Source organism: Anguilla rostrata, chromosome 1 (genome assembly GCF_018555375.3).
Source record: "Anguilla rostrata isolate EN2019 chromosome 1, ASM1855537v3, whole genome shotgun sequence".
NCBI lineage: Eukaryota > Metazoa > Chordata > Actinopteri > Anguilliformes > Anguillidae > Anguilla > Anguilla rostrata.
Window position 1 is genome coordinate 53,243,216 of NC_057933.1, and position 22,205 is coordinate 53,265,420.

The following is a 22,205-nucleotide window of genomic DNA, read 5'->3' on the forward strand; positions in this document are numbered from 1 at the left end:
TGGCAGTCGCCCCCAATGCTAAAACAGCCAGGGTGGCAACATCACAAAGGGACAATTTAACAATAATGCTCATTGTGGCTATGCTTGCTAGCCTTAGAGATGTCAAGAGTTATCAGCTTGTATCTTTAGTTCTATTCTGACCATGGGGAGAGCGGGTACACTCTACAGTCAGCACCTAGTGAGAAAACTGCCAGTCTTCTTTTATGAGCTAGCAGGTACAGTATTGATCAACAGAAGGCTGGAGCTGGAGTTAGCAGGCTGGCCAAAGATTTGTATCAAAATGATGGAGAGGTTAAGGTTGCTGGGTGTGCTATCACTCCAAAGCAAAAGCAGAAAAAGGAGGTTTTTTCATTTAAAGAAAGGGGCTCCCTTATCCATAGTGTTAAAAGCCCAGTCAAGTTGTTAAATACCTATGCTGCAGCAGTTATAAGTCACTGTGCTGTCAATACTGAATTTGTGGATGACAGTGATGTTCCTTACATCCTTATTTTGAAATATCTTGATAAATGGCTCAAGTTAAATTCCATATTGGTAAAAACGAAAGTGAAAACAGAAGAGAAACGAACCACATTAAATCCAATAGCCAGTTAGGTACTGGGAAATAACTGTGGCACATGTCAGTGGTTAAATCGAAGTAAACCATATTGACATTTGTGTGCAACTGGGATACAGAATTGCGATTCATCCTGAGTACACGCCAATCTCATCTCAGTCACACACTACCATCAACCTGACCACACACTAATTGAGTCTTGAGTGCATAATATTTTTTTTATATATAATGCAATTAGTGCTCTCTTAGCATGGGGCTAGAGTGCATTCAGTCGCGCTGTGCTCAGGATGAAATAAGTGTGCTGTCAGGATTGCTCTGTCTGCAGTGGCATCGGCCCTAGCAGACTGCAGAGAGACAGTGGCCGCGGGGCTGTAGTGATGTAGCGATTCAGCTCTGTGCTATTTAGGAGGCTGAAGCCGCTACTTTGAAAGGAACACTCTATCGCAAGCGGAGCTGAAATGAAACCCTCATCGCAGCACAGACAGTGCAGAGCCACACTGAATACCAAAACAACTGTTGTCAGGACTGACTGTGAGTCAAGTCTGTCACCTGTGGCAGCTGCCTGTCTGGGCAAAGGCTCATTTACACTCCCTTGTATATGACACACATATTTTATGCCCTGTTTCTCATAGCGCAGTTACAGCATGATTGCTTCCACTCAGTAGCAACACAGTCGCAATGTAAAAAATGAAGAAGCCCTTTCCCTCTGACGCACCCCTTCTTCACCCGAGCGAAGTCGAAGGCCATCTGTCGATACGCAAATGCCTTCTCGTTCAGGTAGCGACTGTAGCGTCTGATGAAGGTTGACATGTCGTAGCCTGGAACACAATTCACGCACAGTCGGCTCAGAGCCATACCATCGCACATCCGCTTCAACACACATTCAGGTAAAGGTGTCAGTGCTATTCGCTGATACAGGTAAAGGTGCTAGGGGCACCAGGGAGACAAGTATTTACTGTATCATACAGGGGAGGTTATTTGGTTTGCGCTAACATTACACCTCAGTCAATTCAGTTCATGAATTGAAATTGAATTAATAGATTCAAAAAATTCCCATGATGGCTTAATTTCTGGAAATTTTATTGGCCTCTATTCATATCCCAGGGCGTTATCAGTCAGCAGAACAAATTCCTTTCTTTTCTGTAATGCACTACATGGCAAATAATTCCTTTAGGAAGATGTTTCATTTTAATTGATTAAATTATTGATTGACAGGCAAAATCAGTAGACTAGCTAATATAATGATGTGAAAATTTAGACACATCCTGGTATTTCTCCCCAGTGTGTTGTGCAGCTTTGCCACTGGATTATATTTAAAAATGTGTGCCTATGTGTCTGCCTGAACATTTCCTGATGTATCTCTCATTGAAAACTGCTGGGGAAAGGGTCTCCCCCAACACTCACCATGGGAGCCTGTCTTGTCCAAGAAATTGCTGAGGTTGAAGAGTGTGTTCCTGGAGGCCAGATATTGGATGAACCTCTGTAGAAATAAATAACCCAGAAGAATTTTACAATTTTTTAAAGAACATTGCTGTGAACCCGGAATACGCTGGCACTCTGTCTCTCTTACACGTTTCATAAAAGAAGAATGAGTCGTATGCAAAATTGCAGGCAATAGAAATACAGCAGTTTATTTCAATTGCTTGCCAGCTTTGCATTATTATGTTGTCTGATTTAATGACACAACCTCATCATACATCATATACAGGAAGCATTTTTCCATGCAGAGAGTAGTCACTGTGTGGAATAGCCAACCAGGTAATGTAGTAGAAGCAAAAAAACTTTGGGGGTTTTCAAGACCAGGCCTGATACCGTGTTAAATACTATCTAGTCTGTAGGTAATCAGAGCACTAGGTATAAGTTAGTTAGGAAAATGGTGAGCATTGTTGGGCTGAATAGCCTATTCTTGTCATTATATTACGTTATGTTTTGTTACACTGCGTTATGTTACATAACCTGCCTTCATCCTCGGCTCTGAATCTTGTAGTAGCAGGTCATCTCTCTAACTACCAATCAGCAGTCCAGAAGGTGGACTTCATCTCAGCCCAGGCTCTGCCCACAGGCAGAGGTGGGGGCATCGGCCTCCTTTTCACCCCCTAATGAATGTTTCTGTTCTGGTTCACTGTGACTTCAGCCTCCAGCTCACAGTCCTCTACCTCCACCTTGTCTTTACCAGGAGCTGCACCACTACCAGCCCCACGGTATCACCGCTTCACATTTACAACCACCACTATTTATGCTCTCTGCACCTCTCTCCTGTCCTTAAGCCCTCCTCCCACCCGCACATCTACCCTGTTATCTCTATCTCCCACTGCCCTGTTCTCTCATCCCTTCCCCTCAGCTGAATCATTTTCCACTCTCCATTCACCACTCCTATCTCTCCTCCTCATTTGACTGCCTCTGTTCCAGCAAGCCAGCTCATCAGTCCACTCATGGTCCCTGGCGAACTGACAGCATATGCACAGATAGAGCCAACTCAGAAAGCATGAGGAGGAAAAGGCCTGATGATTTCAATCTTTCAATTTCTCTTGCTTTCCTTATCATCTATTTTCTACTCTTATATACATAATGTATAATGATAATATAATGTCAAATTAAACAAAGCATTTAGATTACTTCTGAAAAATATTAAAAATAAAACCTTGAAAATGTCTTCACTGATACGTAGATACCCCTGTGCATTGACAGCCTAAATTGGTCCAGGTTTATTCCATTTTCTTGAGATATCACACGAAATATGTTAATGAGGTCCGTCTATGTAGTTTTTGAATCCAGCTATATTCAATTGAATGATTGCAAAATAAATATAACAAATGGAGTTTGGTCTCACAATTGAAACAGCAGATATGATCAGTCATGCAGTGATGAAGACCAAGAAAATGCCTGTGGAAATTTGAGATTAGGTTCTTAGGAGCTGGAGAGGGTTATACAAACCCAAACTGGTAGTAAATTTACATGGAGAGATGGACAAAAATTCCAAAATCTGAAAATGCAAAACTCATGCAGACAAAACTGAGAAGATTCAGAGACATAATTGCTGCCACAAGCCTATCTACAAATTACCGACACTTGCACTGAGGGGGGTGGGGGGGTGAGAATTATTTGTTTGTAAATGAGACATTTTTAAATATATTTTTTGCATCATAAATGTACTTAATTCACTGTGTTGGAAAATGGGTAAATGTTTAAATGCATTAAAATTTGAATGTGTTACAGGAAAAATAGTGAAAAGGTTCAAAGGGGGTGAATACTTTCTGAAGGCACTGTATGCATGCCAACCATCACCTAGAGCTCAACCTGAGGAGTCCATGGCTCAAAGGGATCCCCATGAATTCATGACTGTCAACAGCTCTGTATTGTTTTCCTCCCACTCAGCTAAGACCCCGATGACCAGCTGAGCTTCTTGGGACACACTAGAGCAACCACCTGGTCTCCCTTCACAATGTCAGGAGAATCCACTGCTTCAGCACTCAAGAGGCTACACAGCTGCACATGTCCAAGCCCTTGTAATTTCTTGTCTGGACCTGCAGCCTAGACCATGTCTTGCATCGCCTGGCTGGCCAGCATACTGGCCTGTGCCATCAGCCCACTGCAACAGGTCCAGAATGCTGCTGCTAACCTTGTCTACAACCGGCCTAAATTCACACATACCACACCACATTTGCAGCTGCCTACATTCAATTCAAATCACTCACACTGGCGCACCAAGCTGCAAATGGTACTGCTCCAACTTGACCTGGCTTTGATACATCTTATGAACATTCATGAAGGGACATGGCAATGCATGTTCTGTCCTTGGGCATGTCTTTATATTTTTCACTTTATTTGGTCTCCTTAAATAAAAAGCTACCTTAAAAAGATTAAACTGCCACCAAGCGGGATCAAAAGGGATGAAACTGAAATGTCCATCTTAAATGTCCAAATCATGAAATTCTAAAAAGGGGAGAAGCTTTCTGAATATCCGCAATGCAAACACCAAATCATCTCATTATGAATGACTCTTTACCTAATTGCTGCATAAAAAATAGAGAAGAGAGAATGAAAACAGTAGCTGACCATCTTGGCTATGATGGAGCAGGGATCCCTAACCCTGGTCTTGGAGGTCAGAGACTCAAGAAACCAGGTGAAGTGAGTTGACAATAGTCAGGTTAAAGAGTCAGCAGGCAGACCCTATGACCCCAAAGCAGAATTATTAGATATCCCTTCTCTAGGCAACATGCACTACAAGCTCATTTGTTTTCAAATCAGCCCTCTCACCTCATTTCCATGGACCATCATGTGATGTGTGGTGACCAGGGCCTTGAACACCACCACCCAGCTGGCATTGGTTGCCCTCTCAAACAGTGTGTCAGCCATCTGCGGGATGTTCACATTGGTTTCATTGGTCGCCTGGATGAGGTCTGGAAGAGAAGGAAGAGATGCAACAGTTACAAACCTTCCCAATGACACCATTTGTACATTTTAAATGAAGAATGTCCCATCATGTATTTGTCTGATTTACTTGGCCTAGTTACTAGTTAACCAATAAATGCTACTAGCAAAAACTGTTATGTGTCAACCAATCAGCACATTCACTGAAATTCTGTGTGAATTATGTCTGTTCAATGAGAGAGAGAAAAACAGCCTACCCAGTACCCAGCCCATGTAGTGTACTTGCACCACATGGTCTGGTGTGCCAGGCAATCAAAAGAATGCTCTTCAAGAGTAGCAGGAATAACAGGAGAGGTTTGAACATTGTGCAAGTAGCAACTTCAATCCTGACAACGTTACACCCAATTGTTGGCAACAGACATCTCCTTCTCAATCTTCATTCTACAGACCTGATCCAACCACTGAAGCCCCCCCACCAGTGCCTTATGTCTTGCCTTTTGGCCATAGTTCTGTAGGAAGGCCCTTAACCTCCACAGAGGAGACCTGGTCAGAACTGTTTCAGAACTGGGTCAAACTGTACAGAGTCCTAACAAATTGTAATAAAGCTGCCAAATAAGACTAGGCAAAACAAACCTCTGTGCTTTTATCAACACACTGTTTTTATCAGTGATGATAAAAGAGTGGTATTTTCTTTGTTTAGAGAAGCATAAGTCCTTAAATTGTGTTTGAGAGATACGGTTATCCCTCCTATACTGAGACTCAAATCACAATGTACCCAGAAGCCTGTGAGCTCTGGAGAATGTTGGGGCTACCTGCATGCGAAATAGGGGAAAAAAAGCCAGCAGCCAAGACCACTTATATCTTACTTAACATTTCATAATGTGAATTACATGGGGGTCCAGTTGGCATTTCAGTAGGATGTCTAACTTACACAGCTTCTCTTTGATAAGGATCCAATCTACTTAGCATACAAGACAGCATATGATACTTTTTACATAATTATTATTCTGTAATCAGCACAGACAGTGAATCACAGTTTTGAGTCTTGAGTGATCTGGAGCCTGCTGGTATGTGTGCGAGGGTGGGGGTAGTCCTGGCAGGAGGGGTAATGAATCAGTATGCCTCCTGCCTAGAGCTGCATGCACACACACACACACAGAGCAGATACACCTTCACAAAATCACACTCAAAAACGCATACTAAGACACACAATAACGCACCCATACACAAACGTAGAAACGGAAGCATGAAAGAAAACCATAAAGCCTTGCAAACACACACAGCCTTTATACTGTAGAACTGCAAACAGCAGCCATACCCACATGAGCCTCAGACAGGTTCAGACCCCGAGGGATGCCCACCCGGCTTCCTCTCTGAATCATTAAAACAGCATGAAGCTACAGGACCACAAGTCACAGAACACTCATGGATATGAATACTGAGTTACGTACAGACACTCGCATGCACACGCGCAGTGTCGTTTCTAAGCCCTTGATATCAGATGCTGTATTTCCTCAGGTCTTGATTTTTCACCATTTTTCACCACCGGTTTTCTCTCTCACCTTGCATGGCTGATTACAGCCTGTGCTCTCATTCTTCCAGCACAGCTTGTGGTAATGAAACATGGGTCTATTATATATATATATATATATATATATATATATATATATATGCCCATGTGCCCCATATGACGTCTGTGTGCCTTTGTGTGTTAGAGAGGTGTGGGCATGCCCTTAGAGACCCTGGTCAATAACACAGGCACCTCTCCAGTGTGTTCTCTTGCTCTTCCTAAAACTGGAACTGTCTTTGGGCTCTGATAGGTCTGCTCCTTTCAGACAGCCAATATCTCTATGCAATCTCTTCATTCACAATTCAACCTAAACCCAAGGAACAGGCAGCAGACATGAACAACTGGGAATTTATACTGCATTTAATCTCTCTTCCAGAATGAGTTTCATACGAAACACCATGAAATAGGACTGGGAAATGACACAAAGAAGAGCTTGAAAAACGTGAGTGTAAGTGCACATTGTGTGTGTGTGTGTGTGTGTGTGTGTGCGGGTGTGTTTGTATGTGTATGTGTGTTTGTTTGGTTTATTTTCCCTCCACGCCCACAGTTTACAATAGGAAGAATAACGCTGGCTGTGACTGGCTGAGCGCTCAGAGTAGGATTGTGCCATTATATGCTGCAGGATTCCAACATGAAAGGACATGATGATGTCATACCCACAATACCCTTCTCTCGCACGCTCTGTTGCACGATGGTGCCTCAGGTGTTGCAGCTTTAAAAATAGAGCAGAATGCCATACTAAGGGGCAGAGGGACCGCCACCACTGCATCAGCACAGTGAAAAGGCATAAAGCATTACTGCTACTGATAATGCCGCAGCTATTCCTGCTACCTCTATCAGAGTACTATTGCTGATGTCAGTGCTATCTATACTACAGCACCACTGCAGCTATTATTGGTACTGGTGCAGCCATATTTTAAAGTGTCATTGCTGGTATACTGATCCAGTTATTACTGCTATTTATATTGCAATAATATTGCTATTAATACTGCAACCTATCAAACATTAATACTATTACAGCTACCACTATAACAGTACTAGGCCTACTGGGGCAGCTGCTACTAAATCTATTGCTCAGTGGTAGCCCATGGAACTTCAAAATCTGTGTTTTACACCAACTCACTTTCATTCTCATAAAAACAACTATTTTTGCCATGATATGCCAACTCACACTAAAAAAAGAAATGTATATTGTTCATAATTTTACAATGACAGTTGTAACAGAAGCAGGTTGAAATAGCGGGATTAGCTGGATTAAATAAACTACAAATAATGTTTAGGCATTCTGATCAAAACAAATTTTTGCTACACAGGTTAATAATATATATTTGTAAAAAAACCTAGGAGCGATTTCTATTTTATTTACATGTTGACTAAGGTAGCTAGAGCTTTCTCTTTGAATCATGCAATGCTTTAGGCTGCTGTGTAAACATCATGATCAATGAACAACACAAATGCAGACACCAATATACGACTGGCTCAAGGAACAAGAGTAATTATTTTGTTATGATTCAAAATAATGACTCTATTTTGGACAGTCTGGGTCATTGCCATTGTAATCCTAAAAGAAAGACCTCAGAATATCTGAATTTACAGAACATAGTATTTCTTTTCCTGAATTTGGCGCTTTTTTCTGAGTAAAAAACACAGAATCCTGAATTAACGTGACCACTGCTGCTTATACTTCCATTACCCTTACTTCAGTGGATATTAGTGCTACTGCTACAGGCACCTCTACTGCTGAAGCTGCTAATACTACTGTGATAACAGCTGCTTCCAATTCTACTGATGCTATCGCTGTTACTGTTGCTGCTATCATGCATGCATTTGTAAAGTATCTGCTATTCCTGTTGTTGACTAAGCCAAACATAAAATAACACTGAAAACCTTAATCAGTCTTTGCTGAAAATTATGTGAAAATAATATTTCAGAATGCATACCTGTATGACACAAAATATGGATCATGTATGTTTTAACCCCAATTCCTTCTCTCAAATTTTCCCTATTTAACATGCCCAGTTGTGGTTGTAGACCCGTGTTATTGTTCTAATGTCACTGTTCATTTGGTTTCACTTCATTCTCCACCCTCCTTTCTTGGGTGCGACTACAGATGACTTGCCACCCTACATGCCTGCCAACCACTGTCTACATTGGCGCAGCCAGCATCCAATATCATGTGTGGAGTACATCCACATACTGGAACCCAGTGATTTAGCAAGATGCTACTACATGAGTCAGGCAGTTTATTCTGTTAATTGCCTATTTAAAATTTTGACATTTCACAGATACTTTTAGCCAAAGCCACTTACAAAAGAGTGAAAGATAATTAAAGCTGTTCTATGCCTCAAGACCTGCAAAATACACAGAGAGATGGGATATTTTAAAATAGTACTACTAAGTAGAACTATTGCTAAGGTTTAAGAGGGAGAAATATACAGAGAGTGAGAGAATGAGAGAGAGTCTGGTTTCCATGGCAACACTCACTTCCTTCATAAAATGGCATCCAGGGCCAATTATTTAGTTTCCAAAAAGTTTTTTCTCATGCAGGGTCTATCCAAACATGGAAACTATATTCAAAATGCACAGATAATAAGCTGTATACAGATCATTTTCCTTCCTGAAGTTGACCAGTGCTATTCAAATTTTTCTCTTTGTTCCTTAAGTCACAGAAATGCTGTGTTACTACAGAAAAGGTCATCTGTCTGCCTTTAACTGATGAGAGCGGGTGGTGTTGCCACAGCGTGTACCACACCCCTCACCCCCCGCCAACCCCTCACATGCACAAACACACACACACACACACACACACACTCACACACACACACACAGGAACACGAGGAGCTGTGAGCAACTTCTCTCTGCCGTGTAAAGTCTGGCAGGCCTTAACCCGACCTAACCAAATTAATTGCAGGGATAGCATGATTGCTACTAAGAATGAATTTGTGAGAAAACTTGTCATTTGTAAATATCATCAGTCTCCCTTTCACTGCCATTTGAGAGCATAATAGGAGGGTGTTAAGAAGAGGTTCTGCTGAGTGTCAGAGTACATTCATTCTAAAGGAGTTATTTAATCCAAAATATTACTATAGCTACAGTATAACTGCAGCTACTAGCCGGCTAACTAATTTAGCTATTGTTAGACAGCCACCTGACATTACATAAAAAGGTTTTGCATAGAAACAGGCCTTCTGACCCACAGTGCCACACCAAGCTGGATCACAGCCACAAAAACCCCTTTGCATCAATAAAAACACACTTTCATGTTCATACTGATGCTGTACTCTATAAAATGCACACATTACACCTGTACCACATGCACAATAACCCCTAGAATGACAGTAGAACTGCATCATAAGCAGAAAATAAAACTGAAACTATCAGAACAGCAGAATGTATTATATGAACACACATTTAGCAGCATATAAAGGCAGTAAAGTTTTATTGTTCCAGTGGCCACACATCCACACCTGGGTGCCTGAGGATGCATCTGTGCATGACCAGAGATGCTAACAGAGAATACGCTATCATCCCTCACAGCCTGACATGAGGCTAACCTACCACAACGAATGACTCATCAAGGGCTCCCTGCCCCCACACATACACATTTCACACATTTGCACTGTAGTATATTAAACCATGCTTATGTTGATTAAATTAATAAATTGAAGCCATTTGTGATGTGACCACTGATGAATGACACCCGGAGGGAGCATGAGGTCTCATTTATGTTTTTTTTTACAGGTTTTTCCCTGAAGCAGGAAAGCAGAAAAAACACCCACAATCCCAGGGGCAGAAATCCCAGAGGTCCCAGAAAGCGCCACACCAGGGCAAGGATTTCCTCATTCCAGTAATAATAATAATAATAATAATAATAATAATAATAATAATAAAGTTTTTCTAATAAAATTTTCTAATTGTTTTTCAGAACTGTTAAAATGAGAGAAATAACATACTCATAAATATAAAATAGTGATCAAAATGATCATTCATTTATCATTTAAAATTATATCATTAGAAAATCAGAAGCATTATGATAATAATAAAACAAATATGAAATATCAAGGACCAATAAGAAAGAACAAACTGGGGCTTAAAAATGTGTTTTAAAGGAAGAAATGGAAATTATGCTTTTATCTAGTCAGAAACAGTTATGCTCATTTGTAAAAATGAGTTTCACTGGTTTGCGCTTTCATACTGTTCATGAATCCTACTGCTCGTTCAGGGAATTAAAAATACGAAACCTTATTGATCCTTCGGATTGTGTTCCAAACCCCATACAAAGACACACGCGCACACACACCCACACACACATACACACACACAGACACACACACACAAGCATACACATATACACACACACGTGCAAACACACGCACACACACACACACACACAGACACACACATACACACCCAAGCATGCACATGCACACGTGCACACACACAAACACACACAGGCACATACACCCAGATCAAAACATTTCCCTTTCGTGAACAGCCTTATTGTAGTGCACCAGCAGTATCTCTTTAAGAACAGCAGAGAGACATATTGATAATAAAGCAATTCTACATTATTAATGATATTAAGCCAGGTAGAGATTTACCCTTTCCCTGTGTCTGAGATTACCTCTCTAGTGCCATAATCCAACCATTTATCTCTGAATACAAAGTGTGTGTGTCTGCATGTGTGTGTGTGCGTGTGTGTGTGTGCGTGCATGTGTGTGTGTGTGTGTGCATGCTTGTCCTCATGTGTCTTTGTGTGCACATTCTCACACATCAGTGTGCTGGCATGTGTGTGTGCACTAGTGCATAAGCCAGAGGGTTCCACTGTTTCTACTGCTTCCCTCACCTCTCCCCTCCCCCCTTCCAGCACAAATCAGTCTCCATCTTGGGCAATCCCAGATCACACAGAGTACAGTACAGCACCTGCTTACCCACAGCTATTGGCATTGAAGCTAGTTGGTTTTATTTATCACTATTAACATATACATCGAACCTGGTTACCGTTAATTGTCACTGTTAACTGCTCACACTTCAAGGGCACAGTGCCCTCCACAGACCGAGAGCAGACCTCACTGAGCCACTGCTGAAGGATTCTGCTTGTACAGTCACAGCTTCACACACATACACAGCAGTGATTGGTCAAAGCCAGAGCTCTCCTCGTTGTGATGCACAGAATTACACAGTTCTGCGTTGTGACATTACACCCCTCATCCCGATTGGCTGACAGCTTGGCCCCTCCTAGCCTTGATGTCACACTACCAGCAGTTTTGGGTTCTCCAGGATACCCAACTGTGACATTACCACTGCTGCACATGCTCGTAGAGCAATCAGCTCTACTGCAGAGAGAGAGAGATCCTATATGAAGGAGGGAGAGGTCCAATGTGCTGCCTTTAATTTAAAGGCTTCACCAATTCATCAGCATGCCAAAAGAATGATTGAACCTCCAATACATTTTCATTAACATTAAATGTAAAGACAGTAAAATATAATTGATATAACAAATTTCTACATCTGTACTCTCTCCCCCTCTTTATCTCCCACCTTCTCTCCCCATCTTTCTTTCAGTTTGATTCTCTGTCACTCTCTTTCTCTCCACATCTGTCAAGCTGAAATGCAATTACATTCAGACAGCTTTAGCCTTTTTGATCCCCTTGTCCCCAGCCCAATATGTGGAATGAGTTATATCCACTCATCAGAAGAGCTACATCTACATGTGCTGCATCTCAGATCTATCAGAGATTCAGATCTCAGAGGTGACTGTATATTTCCTAAAGACCAGCATAAAAAATGAAAGGCTGATAGGAAGCACAACATCTGAACCCCCCCCATCTCTCTCACACACACACACACAACACACCGCTGAAATGAGAGAGAATGACAGAGCAGGCCCCCTTTCACCATGTCCACCATGACTCACACTGTAATTCCCAGTCCAGAGTGACTGAACACAATATTTATCTCAGTTGTGTTCTACTACCACAGGCAGAGGGAGAAACATGTCCTGGATGGGGGGTTGGTGGGGTTTCAGTATGGAACAGGGGGAGGGGATTCGGGACAAACGATCCCATCCTTCCTTTCATCTGTTCACAACATGTTCAGATTTGAATGGAATGACAGCCTATTAACAATGGAAGAAAAGGAGGTGGGTCCATGATGTATACTAGCCCACACCATGCCCTGCAGGTTTTGTTGATAGCCTACCGTAGGCCTAGCTACTGTCAATCCAAAAAAAATTGTCAGTGGGGTTAAAACCACAGCTGACACATAGAAATGAACCTATCTGTGCCTTACAATAAAATTACCAAAACCAAGGTAAATTAAGAAAACCCTGTACATGTAGGCCTAACAATTAGGCCGATGCCATTTAGGCTACAGAATGCTAAAATAATAAAATATATTCAAACAGAAATGAATGTTAACACACATTTTATGTGACTTACAGTAAAACAATAAATTACAAGGTAGCCTAAATGTTGCCAACATACTGTCGCTAGGTAGCTAATTTTGGGCTCTGTTTCACAGTTCTCACTACTGAATTTGAAGTAACATTCACAATACGGGAAAACTATGAACACAGATGGAGACAAGAAAAAAGCACATTCTTTGTTAATGGTTTTTTTCTCTCTCTCACAACATTTTGGAGCAAACCATCAGCTAATCAATGCTCGCCCACTGTGATGTGGTAGGCCTACTTGCATGGCAAGTTTGCTGCCTCCTTCAGTTAAATGATTAAGTGAAGCGAGCTCCAGAATCTGCTTTCTTTCTTTTCCTTGATTTCATCTTAGCTTAAGTGGATATGAGGCTTTCATGTAAATTCTAGCAAGGCTGAATAAAGCACAAGGCGAGAACTCCAAAACTCTCCACATTTTGATAAAGAAGTATTATTAACACACTGCAAACATCTTGGAACATTGGCTTAACAAATAACATACATCAAATTTGATCAGCCATTTAAAAGTACAACATATAGCATAGTACAACAGGTTTTTGAAAACCACAGTAAGTAATAATGAAGGACAAACCCACCAGCTTGACTCTGTCTTCATAAACCAAAGCAATCAAGAGAAGTCTAAAGTACGAGGAAAAGCCATCACTAACAAGTTGATGGGAGTTAATTGTCTTAGATCCTGCGTTTTTAACACAGGGTTCTAAAGACTACCAGGGGTCCTTGAATGGGTTTACCTGGTCAGATGTGATAATTGACTATATATAGATTTGGGGAAATATTTTAAAACATAAATGGAGGAAGCAGAGTTTAGAAAGCTGATGGAGTATGTTGAGCCCTAACATGGCAACAGCCCAGTAGCCATTATTTTCCTGATGTCTGTCTACCAGAATTATGCATGTGAATTTTAAACAGTAAAAGACATGTATTTGTTTATCTATTCAGTGAAAACACAATTTTCAAATAATTTCACTTGTTTTGTGAAAGAGTGCTACAATAACTGCTGTTCCATACATCTGTATTATTGAATTGGCTATTGATAGCCTGCATTTTTGCCAGGACACAAATAGGCTAATAAACAACAAAATATTGTCCAATTAAGTTGTTTAAACAAAGGGTATTGGTACAAATATGTCATTGAATTAACTACTATTAATATGAAGAAGCAGTTATACTGTCTAGACTAGAGGGTTAGACAGGAGTAAAGAGACAATTAAGGGACCCAAGATTTAGTCAGGATGTGCCAGTTCCAGTTTTTGGCAGGACTATGGGTTTCAGGCTATATGACAAAGAATTTCTGTCTTTCTGGAAAGTTACACTAGGCTGCTGGCTCCCCCCTCTAGTCCTGGCAGAGGGAGTTTCTATGGAAACATTGCTATGCTGAGGCTGCACTATGCAGCGTTGATTGGTTATAAATGCGTGATGCTTGGGCGGTCAAATATGGTAACACGTCAGCTAAAAACTGCTAGCTAGCTATGACTATGTGGGTAGATTTTGGTAAGGCGGATGGACGAGCCAAAAGGAAGAAAGCTTGTAGCTCTAGGGAATGCAATATGTAGACCTTTTTAAACCTTTCATTTATACAGAGTAGGTTGACTGAGCACACATGCTCATTTACTCCAACACTCTTGGCTCTTTCCAATCGCCTATCGTGTCTCCTTGCATCGTTTCCTTGTGTCCTTTCCTCACTTCCTTAGCTCTCCCAACAGAGGATGCAAGGAAAGGACACGAAGATGGAGGAATCAAAGAAATGTGTATTAGGCAAATGTAATGCCCATGTTCAGTCAAGCATTAGTTTGAAGCCACGTCAAATACAGACATGGCAGATGGGGAGAGGTGGATCCACAGGTCGATCAATTATACGTCACACATTCCAAAAAAAAACACTTTCGCAAAGGGTTGGAACGTTCTTAAAGATGGTGGACCTTGATCAATTTCCGGGCCAGTCGAGGACTGAGGAGGCAAGGATGGATAAACTAAGAGATTGGAAAGAGCCCTCTGTTATTGCCCCCCAAGCAGCCTAACCAGCACGTCTTTGGATTGCAGGAGGGTACTGAATTACCTATGGAGGGAGAACAGGCAAGGAGCTTATCGCTGCAAGGTGACAGTGCTATCTACTGCACCACCACGCCACCCTGGGGGAAGCCTCTGCCAGGCGAGCAGAATACGCCCGCAAATATTTCTCATTTTGCATGGAAGACAAAACAGGGGTGAATCATGAATCAAGACAAAATAAATAAGCCTGTAAGCATATCAATGGCCACATTTTGTCTTAAACTCAAGGCTAACTGTCTGTAAATAACCAATACCCCATTGTGAAAAATGGCCATTCACACAGGTCACTCGACTACAGTAGCAAGTTTATTTATTTAATTATAGTAGCACCAATGCAGATTCAAAACACCTTTTGAAAGGTTATGATATACCCCATGTTGAATAGAATGTATTTATAATAATAAAAAAGGCACACATCAATCCTGCTTCTGTAGTAGCAGTGCCACCTTTGACCTTGTAAATTATTCAGATCCTACTGTAGAGAGTCAATTCATTAAGCAGAAGATCTGCAACTGAGAAATGTAATGCAGTCAGAGCCATGAGGAACAACCTACACAGTCTGCTGCTTGCTCTTGCCTCTGAAAGTTGATTGGTTTAGCCTTTATGTGCAGGCCTTTCAGGCAACACTTTGCTCTCAAGACTCGGGATTGATTAATTGTGTCTCGCAGCATGCCTTCAAAAGGTCACCGGCAAAGTTCTGAGAGAAGCAGGAGAATCAAACCAATGGCTACTGTTCTAGCAGTACTTCCTCTGTTACTGTACAAAATATCATGATACACACATATATATTTAATTTATACATTCATAAAAAAATTATTCCTGCTATTTTGAGCACGTAAAAGTGCACTGCTGAAGTGACACAAAATCTTAAATCTTTAAAAGAAAACATTTCTATGTACAAGCAAGAAGACATGGAAAGCTATACAAACTAAATATAAAGTGAATTGCAGTTTAATGTTGCTTCTCATAGGGTACCATTTATTATACTTTTAAAAAAATCTTAGCAATGCGGTTATTCCAATTTTTGTTTCCAATTCAAAGACCTGAAATGAATCCCTGAATTACTGAACATCTGGCCTCCTGGCCACTGTCCAGTAATTAGCTATTTTAAATGAGCAAATGTCCACCATGTGTCTAAAGTGAGGAGGATCCTAAAAACATGCCTAAGCTTTTATTCCTCTTTGATAAAGCTTGCTGCTGACTCATTATCCTGGAGTGAATAGATATTGTGCCGTACCGGAACCCCATTTTTAAAACAGCTGCCTGCTGCTGAGTTGGCTATACTGTACCAGTTAAATGTATTCGATAAGACAGAGGGAACTCAAGCAGCCTACTGTACAGGGGAAAACCATTGATAACACAGAGCAATAAAATGCAATATTGCTTTTTCCTTGGACTGTCTCAATCCGATTTATGAGAAAGTTGCAATGATTGATCCATTCATACCGTTGTCCTGCAGATTTCCTGGTCTCCGTACAAAAAAGGCAACCAAGCTTTCCTCACTTATTTTTTAATAATGGAATTTTTTTTAATAATGGAGGATTTAGCTGAGTATAGCCTCAGTTGGTTTATCAGCCTTATATTTACATTTACATAATCTCTTGTGGAAATTTAGTAGACCAGACATTGAAATCTGGGTTTTGGGTTTTACTTTATGTCTATACAATTTACATTTTTTTACACTAGCTAGGGTACTACATCTAGATAATCTGTAGACTACAATACACATTGTACAGTCACTGAGCATTCACTGAAGGTTCACTGTGTTCATTTATTTAATCTTAAGTTATGTTTCATTTGCTGTTCATAATTCAATTTAGGTCTAACAGTAATAAAATGATGAGAGGAATATTACAAGGCAATATATTACAGCTAATTTGAACTCTTTATTAAGCTGATCCGATGTCTAACCAATACATTAGTGTACCACTAGTTTATACAGTTCTACTGTCAGATAAAAACAAGAAATGAATGGCTCGCTCTCATATACAGTTGCCTAGATACACCTGGGACTACCTAAGAAATCTGAGACATCACCAGTATTCTGAGTGCAAATCATATTCATTGTTCTCACTCAATCTGTCCATAAACAAAGAGGAGTTAATCTTCGCAGCATGATTCCATTAAACATGACCAAAAAAGTATTCAAGACATATGATGCATAAATCCATATCAGGCAAGCCAATGAATTTAAGGTTTAGGAAGAACTACTGACAATGAAGACAATGAGGGTGATTACAAACACAACAGATAGTGATACAATACAGATCTAGTATTGGTACTAATGTAAAGCACAGATCTAGTTTGCAATAAAGTCACAATAAATGTTCAGTGTAAATTAGACCCAATAAAGTTCTAGTGTAAAACAGGCACTGTAAATTTGTAGCATAAAACACATAAGCAATAATGGTTGCAGCAACATTACAGGCATTTGTCAATTCATGAAGTGAATTTCAAGTAATTTCCTGTATTCACTGAATTGAAATGTAATTGGCCCAAAACTGAATACAGACAGAGTAATATTCAGACATTGTAAAAGGGGTAGATTAAAATACTGTATTCAGTATGCACACACTAAAGGTTTAGTCTAAAATACTCTCTGTACACAGCTTGTATGTAGACCTAGGAATGGCCCAGTGTAAAACTGGCATATGGCACTGCACAAGAAGACACCAGTCACCTTCCTTTGCTCAAAAAAAAAATGTTTTGCTCAGATTTTCACAATCCACTCCAATTAAATGTTCGGACAACAATATGCACAATGAACCACTTACAGTACCTCTCACTAAATGACACGAACCACTGAACCATTTCTAGTACAGTAGCTACTCTTCCTTGTGTAAACCTATAATCTACTATTCTTCTCACCCTCAGTTCTAACAGGAATACCTTACAGTACTGCTCCCCATGTACCCAATCGCAGTGCATGTGCAAACGTTGTGCGTGTCAGTTTTATGGAGTGGGGGTGGGGCTGTGAAATGAATTCACGTCACATAATCTCCTTCATCTTTCAGAAACACACATTACACACAGCATCATCATCATCTCTCTCTCTCTCTCTCACACACACACGCGCGCACAGCGAGGGAGGGAGAGGGAGGAAGAGAGAGAGAGAGAGGGCACTTACATTCCAGGTGTTTCTTCTTGGGCCCCATCACCTCGTGCGTAGTGGCTTTACAGACAGCACGAGCCACCTCCGATCCCGTGAGGCTGTATTGAGCAGCAGCGATGCGATCCGTCAGCGTTTGTCCCGACATCTTCTCTCTGTGGCGTCACCCTCAACAATTAAACGGCAATTGAGCCCTAAAATAAATATCTTGTGTATCGCCCTGATTCCAGAATGTCCTCCCAAATATCCTCTAAGGATATGGCCTTATAAATATAAATAGTTGAGATCACAAACAGTCACGACTGATTAAAATGGTGGATATTTCAAGATTAAATGGAAATGTAACGCTGATGCGTATTCTCTAACATGGATAGCCTATTCATACGCAAGGCTGTGTCGTTCTCTCGCTATGTGCCAGTTTTACGGCGTTTATTCTAGCACTTTTGAGCCGGTCCTTATGTAACAACCTCCTCTAGCATAAACACCTATTTGCTCAACTCATATAGCCTAACAAATATAGGTTAAGTGTAAATTGATCTATGCCACACGCGAGAGGCCGACGTTTTTCTTCGGTGGTAATATTAATATCCTTTCAATAAATAATCAGCCTTCTTTACGTATCCAACCGTATTTCCCGTTTTAAAATGATGTCAGTTTGCGCTCTTAGGCTGATTTCCCCAGTAGGCATACAATTTAACAAGAAAAAAGCAGCCAGCAAGAGAGCCTTGTCTTTAGACTTGATAAAATGACGATTCTCTCTGGATGGTGCTAGATCTGTCGGTGGCGTCCTCTCCTCTGGTTGATGGAATAATCTTCGCTCGGACCCGTTTTCCGTGCAGAATTACACAGAATTATCCCGCTCTGCTGTAGCCTACTCGTCCCCGGCAGAAAGCGGACGCGCCTTTTCCCCCCTGTCCCCGCGTCTACACCGAGCGATGCTAGCAGAGGAGGAAGAGGAAGATGGTGTTTAAATAGATTCGTATCCCCTTGTTGATTTATTTATTTATTTTTTACATTTCTCTCCTCCCACTGGTCTGAGTCAGGTGACACGTCATTTACAAAGGGCCAACATCCTCCTCTACACCCCATGGCACGTTCTTAAAAGGATGCGCGGTCATGCGGATTCCCGCACGGGGTAGCGCACGATTATGATGAGCGCGATTTACTGAATTCACTTGATTATTCAGAAAATCTTTAATATCAAACCGGCAGATATGTTTCGGTAAAAAAAAAAAGAACGAATCGCTGTTATATATCATTTTTACGACAATCCATGCATTTTTGGAGGAACATTTTCCTCCTGAAACAAATTTATGTACGCACACATATTGCAGCAATCGTTTGCCAGCTTTTCGTGTCATGATTAATCAGTTAAGAAAACATGTAAAATATGAACCTACTCACCTACTATTAACACCTACCATTATCTCTTAAAAATGTCAAGAGAATGGCTGGAATGTTATTTTTTCCCCACCATCCTTCTCTTACTGCAAAGATACTGCAAAGAACGGCCTATAACCGCACTAAAAGGCATAATTAACACATTTTGATATATTCATTATGACAGATTGCTTTATTGTAGCTTTGTGTTTTTATATAATCATTTAGTGTTACAGCATTGCTTCAATTGATTTCTCAAGCAATATGAAGGATAAGATCAGCAATTTCATGCATGTTGGCAAAATAACGGCCAATCCTAGAAACAACCATCAGCTTGCCCAGATCCCAGATGTATTTGGGAGAAAACACCAGTATAAAACAACACAGCCATCAAGTGTCTTTAGAAATCCTCTCCCCGGGCTAAGCAGTGCAGCCATGTTGCTGTATCTGAAATTGCTCACTTTAGATCAGTGGTAACCAACCCAGGTCATGGAGATCTACCTCCCTGTAGGTTTTCATTCCAACCCTAGCAAAGCACACCTCATTCTACAGCAAGAGATCTTGTTGAGCAGCTTATCAGTAGAGTGAGGTGAGCCAAATTAGTGTTGAAACAAAACTCCGCCGGATGGTAGATCCCCAGGAACAAGGTTGGTTACCACTGCTTTAGATTACAAGCAAACATTCAATTGGACTGTACACACTCGCCAGCTTCCAATACCAACAAATAAGCATTATTTATTAGAAAAGAAAAGAAAACTAAAGATGATACTAAATACTGATACTTACCAATAATGATTCACTTTTTAACCTACAACGGATGTCATGAACATAGTGGATAACATGACGCAGAGTTAAGAGGTCAGGCTTTCCCCTGTCACGTATCATTCTGTTAGTGCCAGGCCTGAGTATAATCATCATTGCATATTCTTAAGTAATGAAAGTGTTTAGGTGTCCCTCCCTCTGGTCAATAAAGAAAGACAATGGCAGTCAAGCTTTTTTACCTCAGTGAGACCAAAAAATGGAGTAAACCATACAGATGGCCTGCAGGCTGTCTGAAAGGTTCCCATGGAGATGGGGGACTTAGCCTGAAACTAGGGGTTTGTTTTATATTAAATATACATTGAGTGGGATTTGACAACTTGATGTAATTTGGTAAAAAGGAATGTGTTATGAGTACCAATTAAAATACAGTACCACAGTACATTTCCACAGTTTTTGTTAAAACAATTGTTCAAGTCCATGATATAAAGATGTAAATAAATTATTATGGTAAAGTCATATAAATTAAATTCTGCTTTGGGACTTGGTAAGAAAGGGGTAATGATTGCAGACTTCACTCCAGAAAGGGCAGAACAGGGTGAAAGCTCATCTTAGACAAGTACATTAACTCACCCCCCACACCCCAAGAACACCCCAAGAGGAACATTAATGTGTTGGGAAAACAACAGCAGTTTTAATAATATCTAACAGAGGCGGACCAGAGGTGCACCAGTGGAAACTGAAACAGATTCACAAATAAAAACAACCCAGTATTTATACAGATAAATAACATTAACATACAGATGCTGATCTGAAATGTTAAACTCAAGAATTTCCCCTGTGATTTGACTGTGAACAAACTTCTTTGTTCAAAAATCTTCTTTGCTCTCCAAAATAGAGTTCATAATCTAGAGGTGTGGACTGGTTCAAAAACTGGACCAGTTAATCCATGAAAAGTGTTCTTACTGGTTATGATACTGTAGTTTTCAATTGAATTACCATGAATTACCATAGAAAAAGGTGGCTAATTCTTCGAATAAACATACAAAATGCATAAAACTTCCACACTGAAATAATATATATATATATATATATATATATATATATATATAAGCCCCTTAATTCTGTGCCATTCATCATACATTCAGGTACTGCAGGTATGGGAGTATATGCCCTCACTGCAGCAGGAAGCATGTGCTGTCACTGTAAGAGGGGCGTGGCCTGTGGGGCAACTGTAGGAGAAGCCTGTATCTATGCCATCACTGTAGGAGGTGGGGCCTGTGAGGTCACTGCAGAAATGGAGGGGGGGGGGGCGGAGGGGGGGAGGGGGGGGTTGGGTAGGCTGGCTGAGTAAGGACACCTGGAAAGAGGGTTTAATGATAGATCTTTTATTTAGTCACAACAATATGGAATGATCCAGTGATCTTCACATGGGCCTCCAAACTCACACAGAGGGAGAGTTTAGTCACAGCTGCCCCATATATACAAATAATTTATTTTAAATTAAATAGTATAGCCTTTGAAAAGTACAGTACAGTCATTATTAATAAAAAAAACAAAATTTACAAACTGGAGTCTTCATTTCCCCTTTTTTTGAGGTGGTTTCACTGTTGAGAGATTTTTTTGGTGTTTGTTTTTGCGCGTCACGTTTTGATGAGGCCCTCCAGGAAGTCCTTCTCCACCATCTCCTCGATGTTCTGCCGGGCGCGGCTCCAGAACACTTTTTGGCTCTCCAGCTTCCCGTCCTTGGAGGGGTAAGGGTTGGTGCTGGGGGTGGGGCTGTGGGCGGGGCCTGAGCGGCTGCTCACCTTGCTGTTAAACACCTGACTGAGCAGATTGAAGAAGGGCAGCAGCTGCTCCATGCTGCGGATCCCGTACAGGGTCAGCAGCAGGTGACCCGGCTCCCAGGTCAGCGTCCGTCCAGAAACGTCCTCCTCTGGGTTCTTCTGTGTGGGAAAACAGA

The 22,205-nt window shown here is 41.0% G+C and overlaps 2 protein-coding genes across 5 annotated transcripts in view; both read right to left on the bottom strand.

Moving 5' to 3' along the window:
• snap91a (synaptosome associated protein 91a) overlaps positions 1-19,115 on the bottom strand; it is a 41,721-nt gene extending 22,606 nt beyond the window's left edge. The window contains exons 1-4 of one of the 4 annotated variants that reach the window (XM_064342384.1): positions 18,122-19,113; positions 4,811-4,953; positions 1,958-2,033; positions 1,269-1,371 (exon numbers count right to left, since the gene is read on the bottom strand). In XM_064342384.1, the coding sequence (XP_064198454.1) occupies positions 1,269-1,371; positions 1,958-2,033; positions 4,811-4,953; positions 18,122-18,251 (452 nt within the window). In that variant the 5' untranslated portion in view covers positions 18,252-19,113. Of the gene's footprint in view, positions 1-1,268; positions 1,372-1,957; positions 2,034-4,810; positions 4,954-18,121 lie in introns of all 4 variants that reach the window. The other 3 variants (XM_064342376.1, XM_064342392.1, XM_064342401.1) reach the window with 3 other exon arrangements.
• Positions 19,116-21,614: 2,499 nt separating this feature from the next.
• dop1a (DOP1 leucine zipper like protein A) overlaps positions 21,615-22,205 on the bottom strand; it is a 33,295-nt gene continuing 32,704 nt past the window's right edge. Inside the window, exon 40 of the mRNA XM_064342424.1 lies at positions 21,615-22,188. Within this exon, the coding sequence (XP_064198494.1) occupies positions 21,886-22,188 (303 nt within the window). The 3' untranslated portion in view covers positions 21,615-21,885. The remainder of the gene's footprint in view (positions 22,189-22,205) is intronic.